Source organism: Solanum lycopersicum, chromosome 12, assembly GCF_036512215.1.
Source record: "Solanum lycopersicum chromosome 12, SLM_r2.1".
NCBI classification, from domain to species: domain Eukaryota; kingdom Viridiplantae; phylum Streptophyta; class Magnoliopsida; order Solanales; family Solanaceae; genus Solanum; species Solanum lycopersicum.
In genome coordinates, this window is record NC_090811.1 from 65,682,992 (window position 1) to 65,710,188 (window position 27,197).

Below are 27,197 nucleotides of genomic sequence, written 5' to 3' on the forward strand. Positions count from 1 at the left end.
AAAAAGTGTTTTACGACTTTTTTTAAGGCCGAAAAAGTACCAAAAAAAGCCAAAACCCAAAAGTTGAGTGTTCCCAACTTCTGACTTTTGACTTAAAAGTCACTTAAAAAAAGAAGTCAATCCAATCACCCCTATAAATATCCTAACAAATTTATGGGTTGATTATGTATTAAGCTAATACTTCCTCCATCCGATTTATGTCATCCTTTTCTATAAATAGTTGAATCACAATCAGAGGCAAACCCCCGTTGGGTCCAGGGTGTGCACCCGTACACCCTCGGCAAAAAAATACACGATATATATAAGATAATTTTTCTGTAATTTTGTAGATGTATATATTTTAAACCCCTCAATAACAAATAAAAATAGATGGCTGGCTCAATGGTAAGACCCCTGAATATTAAGTTGCACGCCCTAAGTTCGAATCTGGTCCGCCACTGATCACAATACTTTTCATTTTATAAAATTTATGTATAAATTACTATAATTTACCTTTTATACCCTTAATAGAGTAGTCCATTGCTTGCAATGTCTCAGGTACAAGACAAACTTCAATAAAACAGTTATAATTAGTTATAACATGAGTTGACACTTCTTTATCTCACCATTTCCAAAACTCACATGATGATCAAAACAACACTAATTTCAAGCTTCTAAACTCAAGTTGATCAGTTGAACAAGAATCTATTAAAAATTAACCTACACAAAAAAAAAGGGGACAATTCGATGCATAAAGTATCCCGTGTTAGCAGAGTTCAAGGACTGTCGTTGTAGAATCTAACTTCCAACGTTCATCAGGTCGTTGTAGATCATTCCACAAATCATAGGGATAAAGTATGGGTAATAAACCTTTTAGCTTTTTGCTAAACACATGATATTTCAAGTCCAAAAGTCCATTCTACAAGGGTGACAGCATAAAGACATAATAGAAAGAAGAAGAAAAACCCATACTCAAAGGAATCACTTCACATCTATTTCTAAGATATCTTCAGAGCTCTAAAAGGCAATGATATGTTAATAGTCAGTGGACTTATTTCCATCAGTGTGCACAGCTCTTACCTTGTTCTGCGTTTTAGAACAAGTAGGCATTCTCACGCAATCTAAGTAGGACTCGTCGAGGCTGCAATTGGTACTCCCACCTTAGATCCTAAAATCATATTTGTTTTGCTGTTATCAAGTTCAGCTACTCCTGCTCGTAAGGTGATGTTTCGCTTGAAGAATCACTTTCAAATGTGGCGTTTGCACTTGGCGATGAGGGAAGTGAACCTTTATGACCTGGAAAAAAATTGTGAATCAGCAAAACAGTCACTGGTACTCAGTGTAACATGGAGGTTAGAATATTTGATATTAGGGAAAATGGCTAAAGGGGCGCCTATACTACAGACGGATTTGTAGTAACACACTTATACTTCCCGGCGCTCCTATGCCCCCAAAGCACTTCTTTGACATTTATCAGATGAGCTGAATAACAATCTACGAAGAAATCAGTTAAATCCTTTGAAATTTAATCTTGTGAATCACTATATTCTTCTATAATCGAGTTTCAGCTTGTGTCAAGTTGGATAAATGCCAAAAAGAATGTTTTAAAAAAGTATACATGGGGTGTACTAGGTCCCCATAAAGTATGAGTGTGCTACTGCACATCCGGTCATAGTTTAGGCGTCATTTTAGCAATTTTACCTTGATATTATGTTATCCTCATGAAAGACAGGAGGCTCAATATGCTAAAAGAGAACATTAGAATGTCAGAGATCCACCAACCTTTTCCTCCTATAGGACGGAACTTCTTTGTATGTCGTCTGATCAGCTTTTTGGCCTTTGTTATGGTTAGTTGTCTGGCAAAGGGAGAGAAATCGGCCTCACCTTCACTCCAGTCAGCGTGCAAGTCATCTTCTTCACCCCTCATTGTCCGAAGTACGAAAGCCTTAGCCTTTTTACGCTGAGTATTAAAAAGGCCTTTCACTGAGGTGACAAATCCATCACCTGCACCATCAGCGGGACGCTTAGGCCAGGATAACGGGTCAGATTTTTCAGCTGAGCCACCATCACTATCACTGAGATTCAGATCAATATCGGGAACACTAGAAGGACCGGCTTCCTTTTGGTGGTTTGCTTTGAACTTCTTGCCCTGTATTAAAATTAACAGGAATAGGCACCGTAAGCTTTAAAAAAACCCTGAGGTAATCTAACAGTCTAAGATACTTATCACGGGAGAGGGGTGGTTGTAATGCAGCTACATGAATCAGAAGTTGAAGACATTGATTGAATATCGCCAATACTTGGGCAATGAGAAGTCAAAAGTAAATTCGTGGTTATTATAACCTGCATTCCCGTTACTGATTTAAGAACTCCCCAGATGATATGCTTTCTAACTCGAGAGAATAATCTCTGCCAGGTCCCAGTAAATTCAACACGATGGAATGTATCCATCAGCAGTCTCATATCACCCACAGCAAATCTCGATCCTTCATATGTAATTTGTAACTCAACCTATCACATGCATAAATAAGAATGAGTTAGTTAAGGAACTGACAAATTTACAAAACAAACACAATAAAATTTTTTTGACTAACTTGACTAATCTTGATATTATGGAACTCTCTCAATCTTCGGGGCCTAGACTTTTTCTCGTCATGTGCCTTCCCCACCTTTTTCTCCTCATTAGAACGACCAGATTTAATTGATTTTGATTCCTTGGATTTGTTTTTGTTAGATTCATCTGGATGCTCAATATTTGCAAGGGACCCACTTTTTGAAGAAGAAACACTTGATGAGTGCATTTGCAGTACAAGTTCGTTAGCAACAGATTCAGCTACATTTTCTTCCCAGTTTTTATCAAAGGAGGACGTTCGTCTAAGATTAGGGGTCACAGCACTAGCATTAGCTTTTGGATTCTTTGTTGCCTGCATATATTCAGCACACCAAATGTTGAAAAAGATATGCTCGAGAATTGTTTGGTTAGAGATTACGCAAGTATACTGAAGATCTTAAATAAACTTAAATAAAGAGGACGCACAAAGCACAGTTCATACCATCGTCTGCTTCCATTAGTTAGCAAGATGACTAAGCAAACAACAACCAACTTAAGGAATCAGAGACTCACCTGGGATAAATCGCCATTGGAGGAAGACTGAGAATCTTTAGTTAAATGACTACTTGACACTGGTGCTTCCTGCGCAGAAGAGCCTTTCTTTGCACGCTTGGCACCAGCAGTAGTTGAAACTTTCCATACTTCCTACAAACAAAAAGATGCTTTGAACATTATCTTTTCACATAATTGTAGAATCACATGGGTAAAAACTCATTGCATAATACAACTGATAAATGGGACCTGAGACACACCTGCCGCCTGTGGGAGTCTTGTTCCTCTTCTGGAAAAAAATAAGCCCACATCATGCTGTACATTGACTCAGTAAGATGTATCTTTAAGGGGTAAATATCCACCTACACAAAGGAAAACTTTAAACAGGTTATAAGAGGGATTATCACAAAAGACGACAAAAGAACGCAAACCGGTTGATCTCTTACAACTGTCCTAATGTGAAGATATAATGAATAATTCAATGAGATAAGTGTAAGTTCCTCTCTGTGTGACATCTTTTCAAGTAAATAAAAACTTACAAGGTTCAGTATCTTTCTTAAAAAGAACCATTATTACCTGCAATAATTCAATGGTAGAGCTTCCTTCTTTCGGAGCCCCCTGTTTGGCATCTACCCGGACCATCACTTTTCTGAGGCAATGACAAGTAAAAAAAAAGTATGATCAGGAACAACAAAAAACAACATCATGATCTCCAAGAACATTGCTAGGTAATCTACCAGTCTACCCATTAGCAGATTTTTCAATTTTCATTTAATGATGCTTCTCTTTTTCCTTTTCAATAGGTATGCCTTACAGTGTTTCTCCCAAGTGATGACCAAAAAAAGGAAAGAATTTTATGCAATGCCAGCCGAATAGTTTTCAGCAGACATCGACACTAAGCCAAGTGTTGATTCTCTTAATACTAGGAAGAAGTAAAAGAGAACTCTGTCTTGACTTTGCCACACAAACTCAATAAATTAGACAGGAACCGAACACCAAGTTTAACTAGGTTTCAGATAACAATGTATACAAAATTATTACAAGAGGACAGTTGTAATAATGAAGTATGTTCTGTTACTAATCAAATATGTAGACAGACATAATAATGTTTAATTGCCCAAATATGAAATAATTGAGTACTAAGATCAGATTTTGTTCAATTAAGTTCAAGATGATGGTTACAGGGCATATATTAAGTGAAAAGGATAAGCATAACAGATCAGGATATGACAGACAATTAAGGGTATGAGAGACTGTTCTGCGCACAGGAAAAGGACATTCCAGGTACTCGAGAAAGGCTGTAATGAGGGCATGTCCTGATGGCACATTATCTTCAATTCAGGAAAAGGACTAAAGTGACAAAAGCTCATTAGACATACATAGATAGCCAACAGAAAGACTCAATAAAGGCACCAAACAGCAAAGTTGAAAAGCACAAACAAGATGCATGACTAATAATGCAAGAAGTAGAACAGAGATAAAATTAAACAAAAAGAGCAAGGATTACTTTCCCCATTCTGGAGGAGGATTCCATGCTGATAGAAGATTATCTGACTTGGCATTCGGCAGGCAGTTTCTCACAGCAAAGCTCTTTATTGTGAACTTAACAATCCCAATATCTTTGTAATCCCGGTCAAAATCATATATCTGCATTTAGAAATGGCAAATAAAATGTTTTGATTCAAGTTCTGATAACTAAAAATATCAGAATTTCAGATTCCAAAACAAGCTGAAAAGGACAAACTAATCACTTTTTCCTGTTCAAATGCATCACTAAATCAAGAGAGCTTCCTCCCTAATGAAATAGCTGGCGAATACGCTCACCCAAGCCCTGATCTTCTTAGCCGGTACTTTACTGTTCATCTAAGTGTCCTGGTATGGACTTTGCTAACCTTTCCTCCAGTAAGAACCCATAAGTTGGGTGTATTTATTGATAGAGAACAAAATCTACATAGAAGGAGGATATATCTGGCCTCCTCAAAAATATTCAAGCACCAGAATGGAGAAAGAACCATTCTTTTACTTTTAACTGACAGCGAGTCTTGAACTTATATATGTGCACTAGGCACTAAACTTTCAGAAAGAACCAATTGCATGCAGTGGACTGAGGGCTCTCCTCTTTTAGACCTAGCAGCTTCAAAATCATGGAGGTGCAAAAGACAACCCAGAATGTTTCTCTGCCTTAACACAGAAAGATGGAATTTTGCTAACTTGAACCTTATTTCTAATGCAGTTGTCTAGGTCAAATAGTGTATTGGAATATATCCAGTAAAACATTGATTAGAGCAGCTAAAATGATCCGATCATGCTCTAGAAGTAGATCCAAAAGCCTTAGACAATGACTTTCATCTGAACAAGGAATGATTTATTTAGATTAACAATAGAATTCATAGTTCAGAATGTTCTCTTTGCCACAAGTTTTGCATCTCCAACTTGTGGATTAGTATGTAGTTTTTCAATATGTTTTCCCATTCGTTAGGGGGAAAGAGGGTTTTCACATTTTTCACAAAATATCCATTTTTCAGAATAGAAGACCAACCTCAGCATGATGCAGAGTGCAAAACCCAAAGTGCTGGAGTATTTAACAGTACATTACCTGATCTGGGAACTAGGATAGTCAAAAAGAATTAGCTGCTAGTTCACTGTAGATTAGTGGTGCAGTTTAGACTACATTGATTATCTTATGTTTATTGGGTGGAAGCAGAAAGGATTTCCTGAACTAATACGAGAATACCAAGGACTAATCTACTGACTAACAGATACCATACTTCCAAGCCAGCAGTTTCTAGATGTAATTCATTTTGTTGGAGAATTTCAGTATTCCGTGTGAGCTGACTAGTCTGACATAAAAGCCTACTGATGAAAGATACTGGTATTACTTCAATAGAGAACCTCCATGGGAATTTCAGCCTAGCAAACATAAAACCAAACAAGATGAAATCAGATAGACTCACCATATCATTTATTTCAGCTTCACCAAATGATTTCCCATCGACAAGCATACTCCAGGCCACTTTATTAATTTGCAAAGAGATGCGCATAGCACAAGAAGGACTTTTGTTTTTTTCTTTCTCCATCAACCGTTGCTGTGCCGCCTTCTGTAAGGCCATTCTTAGAGAAGCAGATGAAACTTTTCTAATTTTTTTGGCATTTATCAGATCTTTCTTCAGTTTTTGCACCTGTAGACGGCAACATAATAAGCCTTCACTTTAATAGACCACCTATTTAGTATTGTGATAAATCTGTACAATGACAAATGACGTGACCCGTCTGTGTTCAAAACAACCGATGATGCTAGTAACGACTTATGATGAATCTACTAAAGACAAGGGACCAAACATGCAAAACATCATTACTAAGGTAAGTTACTCAAAGAATATAGCTGCTAGGTTAAATATTGGGGTGCATTTCAAAAAAATGAATCTATAGCCAACCATCCAATTGTTTTATGGATTTACTTAAGTTGGCTGCAAACAAACTGAAAAAGAGTTACATTGAAAGGAAGAGTAATGCATGAATTTGATCGTAAGAGAAAGAAATGTAAGAAAACTAGCCACTTATGCTGAACTAGAAACCTAAAACTGCAACTTTGCATCTTAATCAAAATCTCAAATCAGTTTTAGTACTTTTTCTTTTATAAGGTCAAAGTTTTCATGTACTTACTTTAAATTATTTTCCACTTCATATTTCAGTTAGTTATAGTTTTTCCAATTACTATGTTCATATAATTGCTATTTGTCTTTATAGTTACCTTTTCTGCATTATATAGCTATGTTTAATTCTTTTCTTCACTGCATCTTTCATAACTAAAGCTCATGCATAAATTTTCTTTCGTTTAAAACCCCAACAGACGTTGGGAACTTTTCTATACTTTTCGCCTTTGACAACACTGTTATTTCAGAATAAAGGTGGTAGGGGACCTGTATCACATTCATAAAGGTAAAGGGCTTCAGAAAGTTCCTGTCTTACCAATATGGACCTTCCACCACTAATAATCCAGAGATCACCTCCCTTTGCAGGGCCCATGTCCGCAGAAGCATCAGTACAAAGAGATAATTTCTTAATATCTTCCTGGATCAACTTCTGTGCTCGTGCTTTATGCTCAAGGTCCACTCTAGCTAATTCTACCTCTTCCACTCCATCAGGAACGACTTCATCAGCCTCCTCTTCTTCGTATTCATCATCACCTTCTGAATATGACAAACTAACTTTTGGAGGCCTGAAGTAGCAATCTCAATAGCTTAGTGAAAACTTAATATAAAAATATGAGGATTTGGAAGCAACTGACCTAAAATCCAAGTATTTAAAGGGTTCTAAGGAACAAATGAAGATAGATGCCACTCCCAAATAAGCAAGTTAAAAACTATAAGATGTTCGGTGAAAATTAATGAGAAATTTTAATAGGTGTCTGTACTTTGGAGCCCGAGCAAGGAGAAGATTGGTCAACACATCTATCATAACTTGAAATTGGCGAGACGTCATCGCTGCAGTTATGTTATGTGAATTGAATGACAGTTCCTTCAAGGGTTTCACCTGGATAGAACATTATCATAATTGAGAAAAACAAAAGATAGTACAATTGTGATCCCATAAAAAAATTCAGCAGGTTGTCAGAGATTCAGAAACCATGCATACCTTCAACTGTGTTGTTCCGCTTTTATGTCTAGTATAGCGGAAATACATATCACAAGGCATAAACACTCTTTCAAGTAACGCTCCAGTGCGTTTTACTTTAGGTGAGCTTCTACGAATTTTAGGGAGCCACTGCAGTCCAGCCCCTAGATCTACATCAGTTGGAGCAACATGTGCCTGTACCTGTTCTAACATCACAGACAACTCCATGCGATTCCATGTCATTTGGGGTTGAGACTCAGGAACTTGGACACCTCCTTCACCAAGAGCTTTCTCAATCACTTCACTACCAATGGAAACAACTGAATGGAATGAACGAGCCAAAACACGGCCGCTCACAGCAGCTAATAGAAATCTACCCTGTCAAGGAGCAAGGTTTGTGTAGCATTAGCATAGATGAAATATCAAAGTATTGCAACAGATTACACATAGATCATCTTTAGACTTTCTTGTATCCGTAGAAAACCAATGTCATGTATGTTGGATTAAAAATTTCACTGAAAATGCTTACATAAGAATTGGGAATTGAACATGGAATGTAATGATACATTGATACTTATTCATAAAGAAATTTTTCAGCGTCTTCTAGCACTCAATGCTAGCATAAACCAAACTTGGAAATTGGAAGCACTTGGGGAAACAAGACACACACTACCAGTAACTGAACCATACATTATCTCAAATTAATAAATGATAAACCAAATATTCATCGTTATGCAAGTGTTTTCTGCTATTTTCTTTATAAGCAGATATTGTTCCAGGACCTCTGCTAAGTGCATCTCCTTGGTTACCGGAAAGAAACTAAGAATGACTCTCTCAGCTTTACTGAAAGTTTGTCATGTATCGTGAGAGACATAGTTCCATGCTCGAATGCATTTTAACCGATATATCCAAATATATGCATGATATAATGCAAATATAAGCAGAAATATGCAACAGTGTATTAAGCTAAATTCCATCAAAATAGTTACTGTGAGCACTGGAGGATATATCTGATAGTTGTATATAAAAGAAAAAAAAAAAAATTTCCAACACAGCCGTTGCGGCAGGGTAAGGAAACAAGAAGATTATTAGATGATTTTTTTTCTATAACCAAGAAATCCCTGAGGGTCAATGGGGCACGTTTCACAACTCGGTGGTTGATGGTCCCACTCCTCTATCCTTCTCCACTAACATACTGGGATTTTTCTGCAACAGGGTTCAACCCATGACGTGTGCGTAACCCACACATCACATGTTGGACTCTTACCACTAGGGGGCTGGTTACTTATGAAGATGAGCTTTGCATTCTAATTATACCCCAATCACAAAGTAATTGATTTGGCTGCATCAATCGTCTGTATGCATTACATGATTTTGGTTGGGTCTTGGATAAGTAAAAAAATTGTAACCAACTTGAAGCATTTCTCCTTGTTTTTCCTGACCTAAATAGAACAGATGGTCTTAAACAGACTTATCTCCTTGTAGTTCCTCCATTTTCCATCTCTTAATATGAAAGAATGATGTCAACTAATGTCCTCTCTCTTCAGTTATAAAATCATCCAACAAATGGATTAGGAAACAGAGAAAGAAAATAAACAAATACTGATAATTAGCTATGAAGAATGAAAAAATAAATTATAAAATTATGACCTCGCTAGTATTAAAATTAACATTTTACCCTAGAATGAGTTTTTATTAACTTACATTTGCATCCTCGGAGTGAAGATTGAACTGTGGTTCAATGACATTCACCATAAAATGGCGAGTACCGTCCCCCTCGGAGTCTTCAGAAGTACCAAGCTTTTCTGGTAATAAAGCACAAAAAAGAACAAACCACAACTATAAGCATTTAGCAGCGAGGAGTTCAAGCAGTGCGAAGTCCACCAAAAGGTTCTCATGCACATATAAAAGACTGTAAATGTTCACATTGATCACATGCACATGAAGCTATCCCCTGTTAGTGCAACCAATATGTGCCAGTCAGTAACCTGGATAAACCTAATACCTACAGTTCCTACAAAAAAGTTGTTCCTCCTAGTCAGACTGTTAAATCAGTGAAATGCATAGCCTAACTTTACAGATATGCACTGCACCCTGCATAATTGTGGTGTTATGCCTCCATATTCTCCAAAGTAGAATACACATTCCATGTCCAAAGTACGACAAGAATTCAACTTTCAGTTAGAGCTTACCTGTAGAACTAGACTGAGGAGTGTCTGCTTTGATTGCATTTGATGGAAGTGGTTCTGATTGTGATTTTAATGGCCCTTCAGGTTCTGGAGGAGATTTATGGTTATCATCTTGACTCTTTGATGTCCCTGCATCATGACTGGGAGGAGTCTGGTTATCATCTTGTGATTCAGTACTACTAATTACCTTACTTTCCTCCAGCAGCTTTCGTTGGGCGTATTGCCTAGAGGGAGATGGCTTTGAAGGTTCAAAGGCTTTAGATAGTCCAGCTCCCCAGGCTCGAACAGCATCTCTGATTTCAAGTGTCCACAAAATCTTAAGACCATAGACAAAGATACGTTGACAATTATCTGCTATCACTACATTGTATCCATCATCGTCACTTGGGTCAGATCTTGTTTTATCATCACTTCCACTACCATTTTCGACCTCAGACCTAACGCAAGTCGTCTCAATATTTCTTCTACCAGCTTCTTGCCATGCCAATAACCTTTCTGGGTCAGCCTTTGGGGATTGCCTTCTGATGGTGAAGTACTCAGATGATAAAAGGAAACCATCATCTTGATGTCTGTCCATGCTGCCACTCCTACTACTAGGTTTATCAATAGTAGACATATCCGAAACCACAGACTGTGAATCTTTTTTAGCCATTTGAATTACTTTCGCAACACTGATGCTATCATCTCTGCTGATAAATGCTTTTGGAATGTGAAGGTCAATTCCTTGGTACACAAGATCAAGAGGATCACGTACACTCTCAAATGTAAATTTTTGTTTTCCCCGGCCTAAATAAATTTCTAATTTGAACTTTGTCACTGTAATTGTCAGCCCCTTTGCTGGGTCATCATCATATAGAGGCATATGCTTTATACATGTTGGTGTCGAATCAACTCTAAACATAAATTCAGTCATTACTCTGTCCAATGACAGATTGCCAGATCTAGGAACTCTTGGAACTCCAAAACGGGGCCATCTTGAAAAGGTCCGCAACTTATGAGGAGGAATGAAGTTTAAGTTCCAAAATTTGATTAGCCATGCCAAATCATGAGGACCAACCTGTATTGTTGGGGACTTGACTGACCCGTTATCTTGCTTGAGAGCACCAGAGGTAGTACCACTCGAGACACCTTGATTATCCACAGAAGGTAATTCTGACTGATTATCATGGACGGGAAGAGAGGGCCTAAGCAAAAGATTCCACCGTAGGGACAGAGACGTTGATCTAAAGGGATCAAAAACTTTTTCACGAGGCACACCTTCTTTTGGAAGAGCAAATAAATAATGGTTTAGAGGATTTCCAGAATCACAACCCCATTCCATTAACACTTCAACACTAAAGTCCGGGGCTTCTAGGAAAGTGCAAGAAAAGCCAGTTGGATGTTTTAAGTTGGCGTTCTTCGACAAGCTATCCAAACTGCTTAATAGAATCTTGAAGTCCTTCGCGAAAGAATAAATACGACCATCTGCCTGCTGGATTTCCAAATACCCAGTTGCTACCTGAAGCTTATTGGATTTCTCATAAGGATCAGCAGAGGAAAGAACATTGATTTGAGTCTCACCGAAATGTAAGGTGGAGTTCCCATGAATGTAGCTTCTCATTTCATCCCACCATGGCAAGCTCTTCTCCTTTTTAGGTACTGGAGGATCCGGAGTTGGATTTCTGATGCTCAAATGGGCCCTACGAAGGGCCACAGTGAAAGCATAGCTGAGATCAGTAAAAGCAGGTTCAAAACCAACTCCATATGAAATTTCTGCTTTTTGAAAATGTAAGGGCAAATCCAAATATGTTTTCATTGGTGGAGTTGTCCCGGTGAGTGATCGAAGCAGACGGACCTTCCTCCATCTCCCAATGAACACATTTTGCTGCATTTGGGGCTGAAAGGGTGTTGCCTGCAATTTATATTGACCAAACAAGGTTCACCACTATTTCAGAGTACATCAACAGATTCCCACACAATCAAAAGGCAATTGATAAATAAACCATTTGAAAAAATTGATAAATAAACTTCTCAAACGAAAATAAATGAGAAAAAGTAAGTTATCTTCTGCTTTAGGATTATCCAATTCCAAGGTGCAAAGATAAACATAGAGTTAAATGGTATTATTATCTCACTCAAGATTGTTTCCCTTAGTAGAATCTTAGTAACAGCTTATGAAATCTTTGCTTATGAATATCATTAGCGTACTAATGGAACTTAGCAAAAAGAGTTAAATATACGCACGGCTCAGGAGTTTGTTGAGCATTAAGTGAACTAAATCACTGATAGAGTGAAAATAGAAGCAGCAGGATTTGTCTTTGTTGCCTTAACCAACAGAAAGTGAAATTAACAAGACAAAGGCAACACATAGTACTGCACCATAATGAAAAAAAAGATGTTCTGATTTATTCCTTACAGTGATATAATGTTGTAGAACTAATATCAAAGCTGATAACAACTATGTCATAATAATATAACTGGGAACTTTACTCATCTGTCACAATTATCATTTCAAGTCATATCAGTCATACTAATATTTCCAGTACTTGAGCAAGTAAAACTGTGCTTTGATTGGCAAATTTAAAACAACGGAACTTGCAAGTGCACTACTTACGTCTAGTCTCTTCAATATTTTAGAATGATAAATGATAGAAGTTGCAACAAGTTTGGGAGGTCTAATTGAAAACTATTAGATGGGGAATCTCCTACTGTCTACACTATGAGAAGAAGCAATTTTATTTTCACAACATACAGATAAAATTAAGTATATAGGTATCGCAGGATATCCAGAAACAAAATCTAGCAGACAGCAGATGCAAGAAAAGTTATTTGCCTTTTCATGACCATATATTTTCAGTAAACGCCACAAGCCGTTGGAGGACTGAGGAGGATGAAAAAAAAGGAACGAAAGATTGCACCTGCTGAGCCATTATAATACGGCCTTCGCAACGACCTGAATTAGCAGCAAATAGTGGACATGTGTAGTTTCTTATCAGAACAGCTAGAGAACCTGTACGCAAATTAATGTTAGCACCATATAATCGTGAAAATGGGATGCTATGTGCACGGCATACTGGATCGAGCTTTTGCAGAATCTCTATCATCCCTGCATCACCTCCTTCAATCTTTGTCACACTTACATCTAATTCAGTAGCAGAAATTGAAAAAAGAGAAGTTCTTGCAGTGCTAAGCTTGAAACCCGCTTGAAATCCTTCATTACAGGCCCCAGATCCTTCTGCCTGAACAAGCTTCTGGCATGCTTCGTAATATGTCCTGAATGACTGCTTGTAGATCTTCTCTCGCAGTTTCTGAATGGCTGAAGTATCCTCTACATCAATATCTTCTCCACTAATATTGATCTTTCCATCATCAAGAGGATCATTTCCTTCAGCAGCGTTTCCACATTTTCCTCCTTTCGAAATAAGTTCATCAAGAAAGTTTAATCTGACAGCTAATTCACAAGCCCCGTTCTTCCATAACTGATAATGTTCATCAAGCCATCCCTGTAGTGGTTCTTCTTCAATATCAGCTATGAGCTTCTTTATGCAGAGTCTGACTCGACCAAGTTTTGTTGAACTAGGCTTTTTAGTTTTTGGTTTCTCTTCCTTATTGGGACACATAAGTTTCGTCTTTGCAGCAGTGACGAGCTTCAAAGCTCGAATCATATCCTCAACAGAATCATCAATTGCACGCAACTGCAACCTGTATGCCAGACATATATGAACATCAAGGGCTTGAATTACCCAATCCCATGTTGTGCCACTCTCAGTTTTTTCATTAGCTGCACCGCTAGAGGGTTTGGGAATACGAGAGATTTGCATCCTGCTGCTTCTGAATATTCTTGCATCATTGAACTTGAGCGTGATCCCTTCAAGAAGCATACCTATCTGAGCATTTTCTGAAAAGATACACTGCACCTGAACAAACAGCTCAACACCATCTCCAACTTCAGCAGATATATTAAGCACTTCTACATCAACAGCAAAAACTGATTCTCTTTTCTTGTGTTGTTTCTCCAGCTGTTGTGATTCCTTGGAGTCTTTGCTCTGATCATTATCTTTAAGATCTCCTTCTTTAGCAGGATCCTGAAGCTTCTGATTGTGCACGAGTAACTTCAATTGCAAACCCAGCTCAACCAATGCTATATGCGCATCAGGCTCCCATCTCACTGATATATCGGTAGCACTAAAGAGAGAGCACATCGCAATCTCTTTAAGGCCACCAGCTCGTTTCACAAACTTTGTATTCTGCATATCAAGCAATGTAACTTTAGTTCCAAGGTTTCTGTCTTGTAAATGTTCTTGATAGATAGATTTGGCTCTTCCAAGCTCCACTTGTGTTGATTGTTTCTCCTTGTTCATACAAAATTTGAGGTGGGAAATATCAAGGGACACAGAATACTTCACTTTTTCTAGCTCATCTGAAGCTGTTGATATTATATTTGCGGTGCGTGGTGTACCATCAGCTGAAACACTAATTACAATACGACCACCCTGAGATCCGTAGTTGACCCGTTTTGGGTCAGGAACAACAGCATTTTCCAAGCCCACCTCTCCACTTATAATTAAAGAGAACTGTTGTAGATTGAATTTTGTTACTTGAATCCCTTTTCCTGATGGCTTGGATGATTTTGATCCCAGGGTAGTTGCTTTCTTACCAGAAACAGAAAAACTCTTCATAAAACGCTTGAAAGAGAAAGCAGCTGATATCAGGGATGCGAGGCGCCTATAGGTCAAGCATATACTCATGTGAGTAGAATCAACAGAGAGAACTTTTTTACAGTTGAGCCCGTCTTCAGGTGAATCCAGATCTTTCCTGCCTAAGTCTAGACTGACTTTTGCTATATGAATTAGTGAAGTCTTTTCAATGCCAAACAGATCTTTTAAGCATTCTTGATGCTCGTCAGACATGTTCAGATTGAATTCAACTATTTCCACTTGCACTGCTGCATCTGCACTTGATGAATTGTTGGCAAAGACATGTAATGACTGAGAACAACCCTGTTTACAGATGAAAGTAAGATGTATCATTTTTTTTGTAACAAAAGACAATGCATCGTAATTAAGATTTTAAGCAGAAGAATAACGCATCTACTATGAAAAGTAATTTAACAGATACCAGCCAACATGCTAATTATCCATGCTAATAGTGATATACACTTTTCTGTTGAGTACTTTGCATAGAAGGAGAAACTAACTGAAGTTGAAGGCGACATGAACTTGATTACAAGATAAGGCAAATAAAATCGGTTCATGCAAAAAGCTTACCAACTCCATGAGTGCTTTGAAGCTGAGAAGATGCAAATTATAGGGAAGAGTTCAAGACCTGTATCTTCACCATGCTGATGTAACTACCATCTTAACCCACAAAATTTCAGCAGATCTGTATTTAGATATTTAAGCATTGCATAGTTCATCCTAGCTAAATCATTCAAACAGCTCAAGTAAATTTGCGCACTCATTTTTCTCTGTGAGCTAGGATCACTAAATGTTTTCTGTGTGAAGTGAAAACACAAAAATATTGAGAAGGAATAAAGAGAATAATTTCGAGTCAGGAACAACATTTCAACAAGAGTCATAGATGTGTTTATGCTACAGAACTCTTACATGACATAGTGGCAAGCCATTCAGATCATAGACCATTATAGTTAATTCAGGGGCCGAAATAGTGGAGGTCCATATAATGGCTTTATGATCAGATGGCCTTGATTTTTCACGAGCAGGACTTTCTTCTTTGAGTACCATCTTCTTTTTCTTTGAAGCATTAAGGCGCAGCCAAGGATTTAATCTAGTAATTATGAGGTTGCACCGGGTACCTCCCAGCTTAACACCAATTTCACATCTGATCGGTGAAGCAGGCTGAAAACAAAATGTTATGAACGATCAAATTACAGGAGAAGAAATTGACTTAGAATTAAAGAAATAATGAATGCCATAGGGGAAGCATGAAAAAGATGATATAGCAAAAGGAGAACATGTCATGGATAGAACATTAGTTTAACTTATACCCATTAATCCTTATAAATGGTGCTGGTAGAAGAGCACAGATGTAGAGGTGAACCCTTAACAAGTACAACATATGTTATAGCAGCAATATGTAAAACCATGCAAACATTTCAACTCTTCATAAAGAAAATGGATTATCTATCGCAACTTAAACTAAAGGAATATTTAGGAAAAGAGACCCTACCCAACTCCTACAAACCTTGCAGAACTGCTAGCTAATCAACGAGATTAGATACAAGAATGATGTTTTGGAAGTTAGCTACTAAGTAACAAAGGTTAGAGAACACGTAAAAAGGACCCCCTCTTAGCCACTAAATAAAAAAGGTTAGAGAACACGTAAAAAAGACCCCCTCCCTTAGCATAATTTTTTTCATCGTGCATGGTATTTTGGGGAAGGTAATATCTAATCATCTTAATCACCATATCAAGTTTTGAGGACTTCACTGAGGTATAGTATGCCCAAGTTTGTCTTCTCAACACTGAAAGAAGAAATTCGACCACGTGGCACGATGTTAACTGTACAGCAGTTAGACAAAAATATGAAAGCTAAGAAAATGGTGCCATTAAAAGCAAGCATTTTACCTCAACTGGAATATAAACCGAAGCGATGATTTCAAGTTTTGATAACTCCAGGATTGATGTGCCGGCATCTTTAAGTAGCTACAGAATAGTAAAGAATCAATATTTAGATTAATACTGGGCAATAGAAATTTTATAGTGCAGAAGAATTTAAAGGAATTAACCATGAGAACATACATGAATCTCACTGATATCCAACTGAACATGAAGTTGTGTGCTTTCTCCAACATCTTCAATGGATTGAGTTTTTGAGCCTTTTAGTTGGATGCCCGTAATGCTATTCCCAACCATAAAACCCTCTACTCGGTGCACAAACTTCACATCCACTTTGGGTAAAGTGAAGCTAAGCTATCAAACAAAATACAGTAAGTATATCAATCAAATGCATGCACCACAAACTACATGTGTGTTAATACATAACAAGCGCTGGTATGCAGTATGTCAATCATGTATTATTTACCAAGCATTGCACGAGATGATACCTAATTCACAAGTCACTTCTATTTTAACTGCTTGATAAAAGCTGTTACCTAACTGCATCTGTTTTTCCTGGTAGGTACTCTGCCAACTATGTTGCTCGGACTCTTCAAAAATGTCGATAGGCGCTTGTCGGGTCCTTCCGAAATTGTTCACTTTTGGAGGATCCGTGGGTCAACATTTTTGGAGAGTCCAAGCAACATAGCTGCCAACTGCACTCAGATCATGATTTCCATTTAAATTTTTAACAATGGGCAATTATCAAATTTGTTGAAGTAATGGGGAAACAAGTTATCTTAAAGTGCCTGAAAAATTAAAGAGAGAAATTACAGAAATAGAAACCAGTTCTTCTACAACTACAGGAGAAAGAACTAGTCTATGAAAGAGTTAGTTTTAACTGGATTGGAAAATGCACATCAAATTTTCAGTCAAAACGCTTGACATTGACGGTTTATCTGAATATGTTGAAGCCAATTAATTGGAGCATGTTCCACACATACTGGAGTATTTGAAGAACACTACTGTAAATTAGGGCTTTCTAACTGATAGATTGCATTCACAATTTATTTGCTCTAGTCTAGTATTACTCGTGATTGTCTGGAAGAACAATTCAACAGCATAATCTTCATGCTATTGAACCTCAGTTTCCAGCTTCTTTTTATTGCATTTTCTTCCCAGTGGTAATCAACTGCATCACACCATTCCTTAAGAACCTCACCTTGCAGTAAATTGATTTACATGCTGCAGTGCATGCGACAAAACACGCGTACTTAGACTTCAGAAATCCACATTGAAGAGTGTGGAATCCTTTCCCTCCCAAAATAATAAGCTTGTAAAACATGATATCCATATGAACAATCCTTTTCAATGTTCATCTCACTTACATGTATCTGTTACCATGACTGAGATTTTTTCTTGAATAGTAAGACCAAGGGCCATTTCTTCTCACTAGGCAAGTTATACTCTTCAACATTAAACTCTTCTACTTCTCTGTCTCAAGTGTTCCTTAATAGTTGATAAAATCTGAGAATTCCTCTCTTGAAGTCCTTCACACCTTATTCTCCTCTTCAGAAATATTACTCTTCGTACAACACATTGCATCTCCCATCTTCACGTCATTCCCAAATTCAGCTCTCAAAACTCTATTTAAGATCCCTCCCCTGCCCTACTGATCCATTAGCCTCCAAAGTCCACTCTATCTAACCCCCTAGGCTTTTAAACATAGTGGAAAGAGAAACTTCCCCTTTTCATGTTTCTGATCTTCAATTTTCTCTCATCCCATAAATACAGAAGCTCAAACGAGTGGTAAGGATCACCGTCATATCTCATGCACCATGTAGATATTGCCTCTGTTAAGTCCCACATAAGTCGAGGGAATGCGGAGCAGGTGTTAGAGTTGTCCCACGTCACTTTGTGGGATGAGAATTTGGCTTCTTACATGATCTTGGCAATCCTCACCTCATTTTTAAACAACCACTAAAACTTTTTTTTGTTTCCCACCCGATGTCCAGTACCCACATTGGAGACCGACTAAATCCGGATTCATGTCGGGAAGGCCGTATCCATTTTTTAACAAGTTCTAGAAACTTAGTTAAGCACAACTGCACAAATTGTACATTTCGTCTTAGCTTATTTGACGATTTAGCACAGACACCAAACTGCTTAAGAGGATGAAATATATAGTAAAACATGTCAGCAAAGATGAGAATAAGCAAATAACTGACCTTTTCTGGAAACATAGAAGCATATTTTTCTCTCATAACAGCCAATGCTGCTGGTTTTTTCTCTGTTTTTTCAGCAGTACCAGATTCATTAATCGGCTTTACAGCTACTTGTGCAGTATCAGCACCTTTCTTTTTAAGAAGCAGCTCCTCATTCAGATTAACAGAAATTTCACCATTTCTGATATCGACATTCCTAACAACAGTTCCTGCTTCCCTAAATAGAAATCAACAGCAAAGAGAAGTGATGAGGCACAGTTAACATCAGACTTAAAGATCAAAAGTTGGTTTCTCTAAGATCAGATTACATGACTATAGATAGAAAGGCCTATGATCAGTGCGTAGCCACCCTTATGTCAGGATGTCCAATTGGACACCCTTCGTCGGAAAATTATATCATATATACAAGTAAAATGATAAATAAATTGCCTAAATAACATATATTGGACATCCTTGTCACAACAATATAACGTAGCCTAGTGGTTTCAGGCGCTTGAAAGAGTAAGGAACACACAAACTTAAAGTGTTTGAGTGTTTGAATCTCACTATTGCAAAAAAAAAAATTAATTTTTAAGATTTTTTTTTCATTTTTTAAGAAGAGAAGGTTAACTTTAGCACTCGGACACCCTTCGTGATATTTCTGGCTCCACCACTGCCTATGATGGGTAACTACCATGTTAGGTTTGGAGAGAGATGGGACCTGTTATTCAAATGACATTTGAATAAGTCACAACTAAAAATAGTTTTCTTTTTTCTTTTCTCTTTTTTTTTTGTGTGGTGGTGGTGGTGGTAGCAGGAACATTCTTATTCACAAAAGGCAATGATTTAAATCAAGAATGTTCACATGCTTAATATATAACCTGGGACCACTCATTCCTTACATAAGAATAAGCTTCTGTAGGTTCAATTGACAAATGACTTGCTTTAGATGAGAAACCAAACAAAGCTCTAGTTTAGCTATTTGCCACTCGTGTACAGCATATTGAGAGTCACCGTTACTCTTTAACATAAGACATCTTATGTTGTTAGGGAGGAGAACTATTTTCCATCTTTTGGAAATTTAGTTGTAGGAGATGCTTGAAGGCTCTACTTCCAAAGCAAACTAAACCATTTAGGTTTACATTTTATACTTATAAGTTATAATGTATAAAACGCAAAGCATATGTAGAAGTAGTTAAGCCAAATGATTATCAAAATAGGATTCTCATGGTTTTAAACATCAAAGGTAATGAGATGGACTGAGCTGTTAAAATGTCATAACAAGAACTAACTGAGATGCGCGGCCCAGTGGCAAAGGGTGTTCAAAGTATTCAGGAAGTTGCATGTTCGATCCTTCTTAAAAAATAAAAAATAATGGCATGGACAGTACGGTATGATACTCGGAAAGCTTATTTTTCTGATTTAATGCAACCAGAAAGTATATGCCAACAAAGTCTGTCTCACAATATACAGGCTAAAAGAGAAGTAAAACGATTGGAATGACCAGCAGAGAGGTGCTATAAATTGTCAGTTACTGAATATGCTAAGCTACATATATGATTGTTTTCAAACAATGAAACAACTGAAAAAGTATACCTATCATGGCCAAACTCACACAAGAGAGAAACTTCCTCACAACTGAAAGGAGCAGAGGTCTTCTCCGTCACGGTTTGTATTGCATGGTTGGCAGGTAAAGATCCACTGTGCATTGATGATTGACCAGAACTGATTTGTGATTCGCATAATTGAACAAGAATAGAAACAATGCGAAACTTTACAGACAAGGTTGGGTCTGGTCCACTATCTTTAGATATATCAAGTGTCATTTCTTTAACTTCCAAACCAGCTTTTGGTGTCTACAAAATTTGAAGAGTGAACCAACATGCATAAGAAACAAAAAACATGAGTAGGGAAAAAACTACCAAAATAAACAAGCAGAACATAAGCATAAAGAAAGGGAAAATTAAAGTACATGTACATCAGCGCCAATTAGGAATGTACTCTATCAAAATGGATGTCCCATTAAGAACAACTTTATAAAGCTATCACTGCATCGAGTTACTACACAAAGGCTACATCCCATTGCAGGACAGAAACTACTTTCGTACAATCTTTCACTTTACGGGTAATGAATTTCCATGCACATAAAGCATTAAAAATATTCCCAAATACCACTAAGTTGTCCTATACCAATTTCCAAGCACATAAAACAAAGTAATTAAATTCCTCAATACCACTAACTAATGAAGTACTCCAAATTATCCTCTTCTTGGTACTGTTTCTTAATAATCTGTACATAAAAGTACAGGAAGATTCCAAAGTAATTATTTCAATGTCCCATAAATAATTTTGAAAAAGAAAACAATAACACATTTTTCCTTTTGATAGGTAAGATAATTGAATTAGAAGCACTCGAAGGGGAATCCATGTACATCGGAGTGACGGAGTATACCAATTACCAAAATAGAATATCCAAACCTCAAAGTACCTGGTCCCCAAATAACTCAGAATAGTGATTACAGCTAATGAACCCCTTAAGACAATACACTCAGCTCGTTGAGGTTCTCATCACTTTCATTTCTCGACATACTAACATTATTGATCACACCAACTCCAAGCGTTTTTGGCTCTATTTCTTGTTTTTTGTCTGTTCCTTTTTGTTCTTGCCTGCATTCTTAAAGCAGCTTCCTTGCAAGCTCTTCTCAGCTTGCACCGACTGAATATTTACCTTTACTTCATATAGTCCCACAATATCCCCAAAATTGCCTAAAGTTGTAAAATGCTGCCTTTCTGAAACTGGTCTCGCTGCACCCTCATGTTCAAGTATAGAACACGTCAACTAATGAAACTCATATAAATTCGTAAATATTAGCCACAAGTTGCAGATTACTTTATTCAGGTTAATTAGTAGGATATCTTGTTTTTTACATTTATCGTCACATCTGTTAACACAAAAATTTACTATGTTCCCATCAGCCAATTATACTTCAACTGATTTCTTTTGTTCTATTCTAAATAACGGTGTTGTCTGGGCAAACTTACGCACTCGACTATTCCATCGGGTACCTTCTATCTCCCACCACCACAGATATTGTGTAATTCTGTCATTTAAAGCTTAGACAAATGGAAAAAATTCACCTAGTTTTTGTCTCTATTGGGATTTGAACCTTGATCACCAAGGTATACTTCAACTGATTTCTTGTATGCATTACAATTTGAATCCTACTATGTATAAATTCAACAGATAAGAAGTAGTACACACTACAAGCAAAAGCAATTACTATCCTTGCTTTGTTACTACCTTTCACACATAAAGAAAAAATCTCAGCGAATAGAAAGATTACTCAACTTTGTAATTAGTATTTTCAGCATGCACAATTATCAACAGTCATAAATTTGACAAAAAAATAAATGCAAAAGCAACATCCATTGGAGTTTTTGGTGCAACAGTATGATGGAAGAAAAGGCAAGTAAAACAATTAAATGCCCAGAAGATTAAGTGTGATGACTGGAACCAGACTTACCTTTACAGCCGTCTCAGTTATAGAAACCGACAAGAACTTGACTATATTAGCTATAATCATCCACTTCCCTCTACCTAATTTCCGAGGTTTACGAGATCTTGTTCTCTTTGAGCTTGTTTTCTTTGCGCTTTTACTTGAAGCCCTCGTTACAACTTTTAGTCCACATATTAACAGATGTAGTTTAGGATCCCTGGAAATCAAACCAGCCCCATTCTTAACCAAGGACTGTCGAATACTGAGTCTGACTTCGCTGATAAATATGCTCTCAACAGCACCCTGAAAATTATTATCATGATGAGAATAATGATTTCAAGTAATCTATGACTCGGGATTAAATAGAATATCTTGCAAGGATTGTTGCCTACTTTCCTTGACAAGTAAACAATCAAAAACTTGCAACTGAAGGCCAAAACAGTTAAGAATTCACTCTAGTGTAGGACAGTAGCCAAATCACTGTGCACTTGGTGCAAGAACCATCCCAAGTACTGGAATAACATATCATATTATAGATACCTCAATAAAAAAATAAATGAAGAATGTCTCTACACAAATCAATGCAAAAGAAAATAATAGGAGAAGTTCTAATGACAAATCTCCTTCTTCCATTTGTTAATCATTACAGAAGCAAAAGAAAGATACAGAATCACAACAAGAGTAATATCACCATTTTAGAAAACAGTCACCCATAGCTCACAAACCACTTCGAATGAAGAAACCAAAATCTCCAAAGGCACTGGAAATAGCTAATACTAATGATTCGTTCAAATGAGAAGGTCTTGCCCACAACAATCCATTTCAAGCTATGATAAAGAATCATCTCTAGAGCTGTGAAAGAGTAGAAAGATATATAATTATTTCTTCTTTTCCAGTAAATTTGTGGGCACCTGCTATATTTTGTATATGAACGAGTTGTCAAGGAATAACGGTCTACATGTATGAGTCACTGAAAAATCCAAACTGGATCCTACTTAACACTACTCTCCTGTTGTTACTGTCTAGATCGTCCCTATACTCTTTCTTTTACTCCAAGGATCACACCATTAAAGTCTATTTGGATCATGAAATACTAAGACATTAAGTCCTAACTGTAAGATTAGATATGTTGTAAATTTTATAGCAGTCCTAGTCAGGATAATAGACTAAGGTGAAAACTAAAATCAGTAATTATGCTGTCAAGGCTAAATCAAATGAACTTCTAATTACATATTATCTACTCTTCTAACCAACTTCTTAAGAAGTACTCCCTCCGTTTCAAAAAGAATGACCTAGTTTGTCTTGGAACGGAGTTTAAGAAAAGAAAGAAGACTTTTTAATCTTGTGGTTATAAATTAAAGTTATGTTAAATGTACCAAAATGTCCTTAAATCTTGTGCTCTTAAACATGTTACGTGAAAAGTTAAAGTTAAAGTGTTACCAAAAAAAGAAAAGGGTCATTCTTTTTTAAACAAACTAAAAAGGAAATGGAGTCATTTTTTTTTGAACGGAGGGAGTACATTTCCTAGAAAGGTTCACAACAAGCAGTATGTAGTTGGAAAACTATGCATGACGTCAAAATAGTCAGCTAAGAGAATAAATATAAACAAAAAAATATATAGATTTGGTTGAGTTAAAAACCATTCAGTCAAACAAAGACAATTGGAATCACTACAATAATATATAGATCAAACTGAAAAAGAAAAAAGGGAAAAAGATAGGACCCTGTTGAACTTCACCGCCACGTCTCTCAAGCAATTACATCCTCCAACACGGAATGAAACGGAGGCTTTCATGACTCGGCTTAAAATCCATTTGAACAACCTCGAAGAAAATCTGAGAAAGAAATGCATAAAGAACACGGACTAAAAATAATTCAATAAATGTAAAAGGAAAAAGATATTGAAGAAAAGAAAAATGAGATTCACGGATTCAAGATTGACCAAAATGGGACACTCGAATGTTTTAGCTAACAATATTTATTTGGATAGAACTAGACTGCTTGATGCTGACAATAAAAAGAACGGAAATCTTCTGCAATCACTACTAAGACTCAATATTTTGCACCAAAAAGAAGCATACGACAAGCATATCATCAAAACATCAATTAGAAGAGAAATGTGAATGGATTGCAACAACTATATCCTATCTGCTACATGTACTAGTGTCTGATATGCTTCTAGAGTGTCATTAGCACAACCACCAAAGTTCAATTATTCCACTAATGGATTATAGTTCTCCAGTATTTTTCAAGAAAACACTAGCACAACCTTAAAGTTTAACTGATGGTAGAAAGATATATAATCCTTTGTATCTGTTTCAGAAAGGATGACGTGCACTATTAGGGTCAATCCTTTCAATTTTCCGAGTAAACTCATAACCCTTCATATAAAGAAACCAATTAAAATTAGCAGATTTTAAGTTGATGAGAGTACTATAAGTTATAGTAGTATATTTTTATATTACAAATATATTTTCAATTATTTAGGTTCAGTGATAAAGACATGTGGGATGATGAATTCAAGAATGTAGCCTATTGGAGAATGAAGTGGGAGGAGAACTATAAGGTCTAATGTTCAAATTCCATCGAACGCAAAAATTACTAGACGATTTCTTCCCATGTCCCTATCTTAGTGGGCAGAATTACCTCGTACTTGTGATAGTGGGAGGGCGGGATAGTCAAGGTTCATGTAAGTTGTCCGAAACACTACCGTCATAAATAATAAAAACACTTGGAAACTGTGGATACAAGGCACGGATAGAGGATGGGGCCATACTACTGGGTTGCACCAGCTAACTCAAATGAAATCTCTGGTTATCAAAGAAATATACTTTTATACTATATGAAAAATCCTAGTCAAACAAAAAACTATTTGAAACAGTCGCATAAATTGGAAATCCGAGCACATTGATGATAAGTCATAATACATAAACGTGCACCTTTAACTTGGCACATTTGTATAAAATTGAACAACTACACACATGCATCTTTAAGCGACATCCTACGTACCATTCTACATGCCAATTTATGTTCTACTTGGAGTATTATGTCACGTATGATACATGTGTCTAATTATTCAACTTTATATAAGTTTAAGTGTATACTAATTGTTGTCTAAATCATGTTATTATTATTATACCCAATGTAATCAGGCAAGTGCTGTCCGACTAGGGTGGAGTATACATATTCAAATAGACAGTCGACTCAAGAACCAATTATATAAAGCAAACACAGTCGAAGCTGAAAATTTTAATTTGAAATGCATTTGACTTACTTGATTATACTCCATAATATAGCTGATACAACAAAGAAACCGAACATATACTTAGCCAAAGAAGCAGCCATGGCGGATCAAATCAAATTGGTATCTTATCTCACTGATAAATCATTATTCAAAGCAGAAAAATCAATCTCAATACACTATTTTTCTGCATTTTGACGAAAAAAATTAGGAAATGAATTGGAGTAGGAAATTGAAGAAGAAAGAAAGAAGAATAGGGAGAAATTGACAGAGAAGCGAAGTAGGAGGAGGATGAGAAAAGGTCAATGGGAGTGATTATAGGAGAAGGACGTAAAAGGAATTGTGTTCGATCCGCCATATTTGCATACACAAAAAAAAACAGAGACGAGTTTTTTCACTTTGCTACGTTCTATAATTTTGCTTAAACACATACTAAAGGTGTGACGGAAAAATATTTTTTCGAAAAATAAGTAAGTTTCGAAATTATTTTTATTAGTTTCAATATGTAATTAAAATATATTACTTTTCTCAGTTTTGATCTAGTTTCACTTGGAATAGAATTTAAGAAAAGAAAAAATATTTTTTAATCGTGTGGTTCTAAATTAAAGTTATGTCAATTGTATTAAAATACTTTTTGGAACAGACTAAAATAAAAATAGGGTCATTCTTTTTTCAATGGAGGGAGTATTTGATAAAATATTTGTCATTTTTTTCTCACATATTCTAATATTTATGGACAGAATTATTTAATATTTTTATTATTAAGTTGGGCATAAGCTATTACTCCATCCTCTCATTTTATATGACACTTTTCGTATTTTGAGATTCAAATAAGTGTATTTTTATTATAATTTTTTCATAGATCTTTTTAACATTTTGAATTATCAATTATTGTGACCTATAGTACTCTTTACGTAGTTTACAAATATATAAATTTCATTTTTAAAAAATTTGAAAATTCTTTATACAAATATTCGGTCAAAGTTAAACTGTTTGCTCTCGAAAATGAAAAGTGTCACCTAACGGACATAGAGAGTATGATTTATGGGAGTTGAAGAAGGATCTCGGGTGGTAAAGGTGAGTACGAGGTGAAGATGAAGTGTGTTGAGAATATGAGAAAACTTATTTTTTCCTATTTTTGGAAATCATTCATATAAACTTGTGAAAGTATTTTTTAGATAACTTACCGATTAAATATAAAATTTGGGAATCCAAATTAGTCTCATTACTATCTAGCATGTTCAATTTTACCTCGTTATTATACCAAAATATTTTTTGTTTTTTTTATTTGTTATCAGCAAAAATTTTAACGTGAAATAGATTAATGTCAGGCACTTATATTCTTTCATAAAAATGTTTAAATTTCACTTTCAAATGTGACTTCTTGAAAATCCACGCTTTTCCGAACCCATAAAACAAACGGAATTCTAGGATTGAAGGGTAAAACTGTATTTCTTTTTTATAATGACGAGTATTGTTGGATAAAAAGTATAATGGATGATACATAGATTTCTCAAATTCAAATCATGCACAAGTAAATTTTGAATTGTAAAAGTTTTACAAACTTATCAAGGCGGGAGAGAGGAAGTCTCTACACCTAGACCAAGTAAAATGATTTGTATCAGGATAGAGCGACTGGAGCAGATGATTTTATTATGTAATTTTTAAAAACCACATATAAGACGAATCTAACTAGGTTGATTTGTGGCATTTTCAAGATGGCTAACATGTCTGGCAATTAGAAAGTGGGATACAATGATTCTCTTGTACAAGAAAAAAGGTGATATACAGACCTACAATAATTGTAGGGTTATTAAGTTATTGAGCATACCTT

At 36.3% G+C, this 27,197-nt stretch overlaps 1 protein-coding gene across 2 annotated transcripts; it reads right to left on the reverse strand.

Moving 5' to 3' along the window:
- Positions 1–625: 625 nt before the first annotated feature.
- Positions 626–25,801, reverse strand: LOC101252761 (protein SABRE-like). Of its 2 annotated transcripts, XM_019211280.3 has the most exons (23): positions 25,397–25,801; positions 23,846–23,957; positions 22,150–22,425; positions 20,222–20,481; positions 18,650–18,863; positions 16,626–16,796; positions 16,452–16,529; positions 15,471–15,722; positions 12,783–14,864; positions 9,889–11,776; positions 9,401–9,501; positions 7,718–8,074; positions 7,497–7,615; positions 7,052–7,301; positions 6,037–6,261; positions 4,590–4,729; positions 3,659–3,731; positions 3,343–3,444; positions 3,104–3,235; positions 2,574–2,903; positions 2,323–2,490; positions 1,762–2,128; positions 626–1,275 (listed from the first exon to the last, which is right to left on the reverse strand). In XM_019211280.3, exons 1-23 carry the CDS (start codon positions 25,465–25,467, stop codon positions 1,184–1,186), a joined length of 7,860 nt encoding a protein of 2,619 aa, XP_019066825.1. In that variant the 5' UTR covers positions 25,468–25,801; the 3' UTR covers positions 626–1,183. The 2 variants fall into 2 exon arrangements, with proteins under 2 accessions (XP_019066825.1, XP_010314590.1); XM_010316288.3 differs by lacking the exons at positions 20,222–20,481; positions 22,150–22,425; positions 23,846–23,957; positions 25,397–25,801 and having other exon boundaries at positions 16,626–16,791; positions 18,650–18,805.
- Positions 25,802–27,197: the final 1,396 nt, after the last annotated feature.